Here is an 8,175-nt window from a genome sequence, read left to right as displayed (position 1 = left end):
GTGTGTGTGTGTGTGTTTCCCTCTGAACTGTCTTCCAGAATGCCTTTTGATGGGATACATATGTATTAAATGTCTGTGTGATTATGCAGCAGCTCTGTTACCGTCATTACTGTGATGATCACTGTATTTAAAAGGCACCATGAACACAGCACAGCTCTCCAGTCTTCAGTTAGCTCTAGCTGTCTGTCTTGCTGTAGCCACCGTAGCCATGACTTGCTATGCTAACATTTGCTAGTGGAGCTAAAGAAAGCAGCGAGTTGTGTGGGTGTTAAGGCGTAACGTTCTGTGTCAGAGATGGCACACTGTTGACAAGACTGACAAAGAGGAAGCTTCTTATCTCACATTACGTTCTTCCTCACAGATCAGATGTTAGTAGTAGAATAGAGACGGTGTGCAGGAGGGTGAAGGGTGCTACTGCCGATATAACAGAGCCACACTCATTCTTCTGTCAAAAATCAGACCTCCATCAGGTCATATTCATGAACCAAAACACCGTAAGAGAGTAAAAGTGATTGAGAGTGTGCAGGATATTGTGCACCGGCTGTCCATGCTGGTTTTCCTGCAGTGCTGGTGGGGCGGCAGCAGCTGCGTTCTGTGGCGAGTTGTTAGAAAATGTGTGGGCTGTAGAAAACCATAGACGCAGGTGTTTCAGTGTGCATCATACACCACTGGAGTGCATTGCCCTTCGTCATCTGCTCCTGATAATGTCTCAGATGCTGCTGGTTGGTCTGTCCCCTGTCACAGTATTTGGTATCTAACTGGTGTCCGTCCCTCCGTCCCTCCAGGTGGTGGTGTCGCTGACAGTCTACGGCCTCTTCATGGCGGATGGATTCTCCAACGTCCTGTGGGAGAAGCTGGACGACTACGTCTACTACGTGCGCTCCACAGGCAACATCATCGAGTTCCTGTTCGGCGTCATCATGTTCGGAAACGGCGCCTACACCATGATGTTCGAGTCGGGCAGCAAGATCCGCGCCTGCATGATGTGCCTGCACGCCTACTTCAACATCTACCTGCAGGCCAAGAACGGCTGGAAGACCTTCATCAACCGCCGCACGGCCGTCAAGAAGATCAACTCCCTGCCGGAGGTGCGCGGGGACCAGCTGAGGGACATCGAGGACGTGTGCGCCATCTGCTACCAGGAGTTCGCCACCTCGGCCCGCATCACGCCCTGCAACCACTACTTCCACGCGCTGTGCCTGAGGAAGTGGCTCTACATCCAGGACACGTGTCCCATGTGCCATCAGAGAGTTTACGTGGAGGACGAGAGTCGAGACAGAGCCGCCTTTTCTAACAACAACGGGGGCTACGCAGCGCCGCAGGACGCCGCTGCTGCAGCCCCGCCGGCCCCGGGGGAAAACGAGCACGAACAGCCAGACGGCGAGCTGCCGGCGGATGGAGCGGCAGCCGGCGCCCAGGCTGCGGGAGGAGCCGGGGAGCTCGACAACGAGCTGCTGGAGGACAACGACAGCATAGAGTACGACGAGGACGAGTGGGGGACTCAAAATGGCAGCACGCCAATAGAAGAAGACTATATCAATGATGACACAGACTCCACGGAGGACTGACGAGAAAAGATCTATAGAAAAAAATATACATATATCTTTATTATATTTAAGTTAAAAAAGAATTATAAAACTTCAGCAGCTTAATTTGTTCTTGAAAAATGTCAGGGATGTCATTCTGTTTTTTGTTGTTAGTTTCTTTTTGTTTGAGTTTGGGTTTTACTCTACAAGGGCTCGTGGAAAGAGTAACTGCTGCTCTCATTCTGTGTGTGTGTGTGTGTGTGTGTGCGTGCGTGCTGGGCCTACATGATGTAGACCAAAAACTCATACTGTTGGTTTTTTTTTCCACTTTATCCCCAAACTAGTGGAGATCCTAATACAAATCTTGCTTTGCGGGCACAGCTGCCTCGACACAGTTTATTTCCCAATGCCTCAAAGCTGATACACATCAGTGAGTTGAACTAAATAATCTGCAGCGTATATATTTTATAACATTCTGCCTGGTTGAACGAGACATTTTTCCCCCAGAGAAAGAGAAAAGAAAGGAACAGAAGCCACACTTCACTTAGATCACAACTTTGTTTAGGTTTTGTCACTTATGCAGCCCAGATGTGTGTTTGTGTGCGTGCCTGCCGACATGTAATGTCTTAGATGATGTCTTAAAGATGCAGTTTGTGTTCCCTAGCCGTGTATTATTGGGGAATCGCTGGCGTGTGTGAGTTCATTAACGTCAAATCTGTGGCGCGACTAAACACTTTAAAGCTTCCATCGGTCTGTAAGTCAGGATTTGGGAGTTTGTAGAAAGATGCGTTTTGAAACCTGCTGTCTCTACGTTCTCCAGCTTCCAAAAATGATCGGTTAACATGCTTCAGGGTCACTTCTTTGCCGTGTGTCCCCATCAGTTACGCTCACGATTCGGGCCTCGCTTGCTCTCGAAATGTTTGTCTGACTAAAACAGCCTCGACTGCTCCCACATCCTGACTGGCAGAGTGATCACAGCTCAGGTTTGTGGCACACTCGTTTAACATTTTTGTCCTTAACGAACTTAAAACTGAATATTTGTGAACTTGTCCAGAGACAGAATGAAGCAGTTTTCTATGGACTCTGCGCCAACCAGAAAAAAACAGAGGTGTGTCTGATTTAAAAAAACAAAAACAAAAAAACAATGACGTGCTACTGTAATCACTGATATACCTCTATCATTACTTACTACTGGTCTCTTGTGTGACCTGCTTACATTTGTGTACGTTATTGTACATGTAATAAGACAAAAACGTGCACACATTGTCCCTTAGGATGAGACAAGAGTTTGTTTTCAATTAGGTTTTGTTTTCAATAATTCTACTTTCCACATTTCTCTTCACATTGATTCAGTATTTGGTTTGTTCCCGACCCAGATGTAATAAAAGCACTGGTGTGGGGTCGCAGTGTACGCCACATTTGAAGAGCTCTATTCCAAAACAAAAATATGTATTGGGTAAGATGATTATTGCTTGATGCTCACAAACGTACAGTATGAAAAGGTGCCACTTGTTTTGTCTACCAGGTACTTTCACTTCTTTCAAAAGGATAAAAAAAATACCATCATTTGTTTTACATGTGGGTTTTTAGTCATGTTGTAAGAGCGGAGGTCCTTTCTGGTCGTAGCGTTGAGTCAATGCACCTTTTCTGTTTGTAATCACTGGCACAGACAGGAGCTCTTTTCGTTCTGTCCAACTCACCATGACGACTGCACCTTTCCGAAGGCTCAAACTGTGCTTCTAGTCTCAGGGTCCCACTGCGTGGCTGGAAGACTATTTTCAATATATTGAGGAATTTCCAGGCCTAAAAAAAAAAAAAAAAAAAAATCCCAAGGAGCGTCAGAAAAGTCTGGAAAAGTACAGGCGTGTGTTTTTTTTTTTGTTGCAGTAAAATTATGACTGTGTCTGAAGTTGCAAAGACATTTCAATCTGTGATATTTGTCATAATGTTGAGCTACATGAAGAAGTTTCTGTGCTCAGTTTTGCAGCAGGAGTCCTGCTGAACATTGATCCAAAACCTTTTAACTACTGGCACGAAGGAAAGGCCCGGAAAATATTTAGGGGCCATGTTTTCACCTTATTTGACAGTACAGCCCGGCCAATACAGTGACTCACTGACTACAGAGATCTTCATTAAGAATTTGTATTAAAAAGCTTTCAAGCACAACTCCTGCGAGTATTGCATTGTTTAGACTTCCACAGCCTGAACGTCTTAAGGGTTTGACTACAAACTCATGCTCATTACTGTTGTAATTGCTGGTTGCTGCGAGGAATCCATTAAGTTCTTGTTGATAATGAGAAAAAAAGATGGGGTCTAATTTGATTAGAAAGCTGTGCTTTTCGACATGTTTCAGCTATGAAGGACTTTGATTATTAGTTTGATTGTTCTGAAAGCTTTTTAAAAGGTAAAAGCTGTTCATTTTGCCTTTTGTTTTAAAAAGAGATTTATGTAAATAAAATCATCTTTGATATTGCGTTTGGACTGTATCTCGTATCATTAACACCACCTTTAAATGAACCTTGTAAAGTACATGTTGGCACACAGAAATAGCAGTGAAGATCATATACTGTGGCCTTCAGTGTGTAGAGATGCAGATGACTCACTGGGCCAGTAGATGGTGCTATTGCATTATCTTGTGTTCATCTCTCAGTTCATACATTTGAAATTAGTTTGTAGTTTTGGGGGACAGTTTCTGAATTCCCAAGAAAGCAGTAAAAAGCTGATGCTCTGCTAAATTTAAGTCCGCCTCCACAGCAATACAGTTTTTAAATGGTTTCTCATAAAATTGCAACCTTCATCCAACAAACAAGATTTATTGAGTAGTTACCTACATGACTTTGTGGTAACACCTTCTGTGTGTTAAACTGGCAGTATAAGAGGTAATTCAGCTGCTTAAAGGTCCAGTGTGTAACATTAAGGAGGATCTATGAGCAGAAGTGGAATATAATATTCATAGATATGTTCCCATAAGTCTATAAGAACCTGAAAATAATATATTGTGTTTTTGTTACCTTAGAATGAGCTGTTTTTATCTACAGAGGGAGCGGGTCCTCTTCTGTGTCTGCCATGCTACTAAACCCTACACACTGGTCATTTAACAGTAGAAGACAGACACATAGAAGTAGGCTGGGAGTGCTTGAGATGAGTTGCACTTTTAGGCATTCAGCTTTGTCATTGCTTACATTGCGAAAGGATTCCCTGCACACCACAAGTGTGTGTTTAGCTGGTTAGACTCCTGCAGATGGGTGCGGCTTTGTTGGGGGGTTATGTGCTATTATATGTGATTTTGGGTTGTCCCAGATGAAAGTAAAGAATAGTTGGTAAAAATCTATGATTTTCAACCAAAACATCGAGTCTAGATCAAACTGTGAGACACTGACGGCTGGTTTAGACCTCTGGACACCAAAGACAGTGCACAGACATACATATAATCACACTGGCATGTATTTATGTACACTAAGCGTGCCAGCTTGATGACCAAAGCTTCTGTAATGCTGTATTTTGACAACATGAGAACATGAGAATGGCACAGACGGATCATGTGAACGTGTCTCGGTGATTCAACAGGCACAGACACAATCTTGTTGTTTCACTTACAAGTGTGGATGGTTTATTATAAGACAGTGTTCCCCCGGGCATAGACATGTAACTCATCAACTCGGAAAGTGACATTTCAGTAACATATACAGGTGAAGCCAGACTCTCAGGTGCAGGTTAAAAAGTGTCAGTAGGAAGGAAGGCTGCCTGGCGTCTGTCCAAAGCCGCCTCTGCACAGATATACAAAATATTTTAGGAATCCATCAAAGGAAATCAGGGATGCAGCTAATATTTTATTCAAAGCACATATTGTCAGACTGTTTGCTCCACTAACTCTGCTGCATTTTAATTTAATGCTGTGATAATATGAAGGAGGAAAAATAAGAAAAACTAAATATTGGACTGGATTTGGTTGACTCCCCTGATATAAATTTGTATTAAGAAAGAATCTGATTTGGATCAAGAGCAAAAAACAAAACAAAACAAATTAGGACATGACTACTTTTCAACAAGAAATGTTAAATACAGAAGCTCTTTATGAAAGGGCCCATAGGGTGTCCCTCATAGGCTTCCATCCAAGTAGATAGATAGATAGATAGATAGATAGATAGATAGATTTTATTAACCCACGAAGGGAAATTGGGTCGTCATAGCAGCCAGGTACATTTAAATACAATAAAAAATACAATAGAATACAATAGAAATAAAAATAAATAAAATTACAACACAGGTAAGTCATTATCCGGACTTTAGTACAGAAAAGACCAGTGAAAACACCTGTAGTATGGTCGTTATTTGCTTCTTTTGTATCCTGAACTTTTCTTTGTCAGTGAATTTTAGTATGAAAAAGGGTAAGACCGGAAGCAGCGCGTTTTATTTTGAAATCTTCCACCGGACATGTAGTTTTTAATTCCGGCCGACTTGACACACCGCTGTAGTTCTTGTTGGGCTTTAGCTTGAACTTCATGTGGCAAAGTCCCGACAGTCTCGGAGGACCATGAGACGGTTCGGGGCGGCGGACGGCTCGAAGAGAACATATGAACGGCTGCTTGAAAGTTAACCCGAGCTAAGAGAGGCGGCCACCGCTGAGGTCGAGTCGAGCTAAAAGGAACCGAGCGAGCAACAACTTCTAACCCGAGCCAGTCGCACCTGGAGCGGGGAGACGACCACGGGGGAAAACTACTGGTTTTTACGTTTTACAGACTTCTTCTCACGCCGCAATGCTGAAGCTGTGCCTGCAGAGAGCTCTGGTACCGGCCGTGCAGAGGGTACCGTTTGGACCGGGACCGGCGAGGCTGCCGGGGATAGGGCGACACACACCGAGCTGCTCTCTGGGAACACACGGGAGGAACGAGCCGAGGGAGCCGCTCAACTCCCCCAAGAGAGCCAAAGAGTTCATCTACCGCCTCCAGGCGAAGGAGAGGAGCTGTTTACTGAAGGAGCTGCAGAGCTTCGAGTCCATAGCCATCGCTCAAGGTGAGAACAGCGCGGGTCAAAGGTGACAACAGCGCGGGTCAAAGGTGACAGCTGCCCCTAAGACCCGCTGAGGTTGAATGGGAGGTAACAGGGAGGAGACGCGAACCGATGTTTCCCCACCTTACTTATTCACCTGCACTCTTACACGCTTTTATTTCGGCTCTGGTTCGAGTGCAGACTGTTTTAAAGGAACTGGCAGGTGGGTTTTGTCCACCTGGAGGAGGAGGAGGAGGGAGGGCGGGGTGCAGGTGGGTGGAGACTGCAGACAGATGTGCCACACCTGCCACAGGTGAACCAAGTGTTGCTAACCCGCGGACTGGTTTGAATTAGAAGATGCTCTGTGTAGAAACTGCATCAACACTGGTAAAGCATGTAGACCTTTCTCACAGCAGCCATTTTGACATGAACTAGTAGGGTAAACACAGGTGTTTGCAATGATACCGATTGAGGCTGTGTTTACCCTGTTTCATGTCAAAGTGGCTGCTGTGAAAAAGGTATATTCTGTTGGGATTTGACTTATAGGCTTTAATATTAACCTAGGGTGTTGAAAAATAACGATTCAAATAACAATACGACATGTTGGGGGTCAAACATGTTTACTTACTTCTGGAGAACCCGACTGAAAACATGACACACGTATTGCAGTTTGGATAGTATTAAATGTGCACGTCTGTTGGAACCTAAAATATCAGGTAATTTACTTCAGTTGAGACTTGAGACTGAAAATAACAAAGTGTGAAACTGAAACCTTTTTAAATGTAGTACAAGCTGCTGAATCACCATTAGCACACAGGGCACATGATGACGATGGGCTCAAACATCAAATATAGATCCATAAGAACGTATATGGCTTATATATATATATATACCTCCAGTTGAGGAGCGTATCGTTGTGTCTCTGGTAACACAGCATTCACACTGTAATAACAAACAAATGAAATGACAATGAAAGTTTCTTTTTCACAGAACAAAGCTCCTTCCTCCTTTTTAACCAGCTGCAACAGAGGAGCGACCAGCATTGTTCAGGTTCCACACCCTCTGCTCAATTAGCACCAGTGGAGTTTTACTCATTCCACCAATCAATACTGGCACATAAAAACACATTTGAAACGTGTGTGTGTGTGTGTGTGTGTGTGTGTGTGTGTGTGTGGGTGTGAACAGGCAGGCGAGTGTGTAGCACGTGTGTGTATTTCCTCTTTGAGTCACGGTATTTTCTGGTAGCTTGAAAGGAAAAAAATAGCCTCCACATGAACGAAACCAGAGTGACTCATCGTAGGACTGAAATAGTGGAATCAGCTGCAGATTCAGGAGGAGAAAGATCTGAGTAATGTCCTCGGAGCGTCTTTGGGAGGGGACTCTCCGATTCCTGCCGAGGCCCCGGAACTTCAGGAAAACACCAAGTATCAGGGGCCAGACTTAGAGAAAAAATATTATTTTTTCGGGGAAATTACGAGAATAAAGTCTTAATATAACGAGAATAAAGTCTTAATAATAGGAGAATAATGTAATCGTTTTAATGAGAAAAAAGATCTGATGTGAGCAGCTCAACCAAACAGCAGCCTCAGTCTGAGCCCAGCAGCTGTTTGTCTCAGTCAGTACAGTTAAACTAACATATTCATCATTTCATCGTTAAACA

At 44.0% G+C, this 8,175-nt stretch overlaps 2 protein-coding genes across 2 annotated transcripts in view; both read left to right on the top strand.

Annotated features, from left to right (window-relative positions):
- rnf139 (ring finger protein 139) overlaps positions 1-3,999 on the top strand; it is a 9,097-nt gene extending 5,098 nt beyond the window's left edge. The window contains exon 6 of the mRNA XM_035681226.1: positions 786-3,999. Coding sequence (XP_035537119.1) covers positions 786-1,568 — 783 coding nt within the window. The 3' untranslated portion in view covers positions 1,569-3,999. The remainder of the gene's footprint in view (positions 1-785) is intronic.
- Positions 4,000-5,962: 1,963 nt separating this feature from the next.
- The window catches only part of tmem65 (transmembrane protein 65), a 34,201-nt gene continuing 31,988 nt past the window's right edge, over positions 5,963-8,175 (top strand). Inside the window, exon 1 of the mRNA XM_035681228.1 lies at positions 5,963-6,539. Within this exon, the coding sequence (XP_035537121.1) occupies positions 6,284-6,539 (256 nt within the window). The 5' untranslated portion in view covers positions 5,963-6,283. The remainder of the gene's footprint in view (positions 6,540-8,175) is intronic.

The sequence above is a fragment of the Morone saxatilis genome, unplaced genomic scaffold (genome assembly GCF_004916995.1).
Source record: "Morone saxatilis isolate NCDOM2014 unplaced genomic scaffold, NCSU_SB_2.0 Contig9, whole genome shotgun sequence".
Classification (NCBI taxonomy): domain Eukaryota; kingdom Metazoa; phylum Chordata; class Actinopteri; family Moronidae; genus Morone; species Morone saxatilis.
The sequence above is the reverse complement of the archived record's forward strand: the minus strand, read 5'-3'. Positions and strand labels throughout refer to the sequence as shown.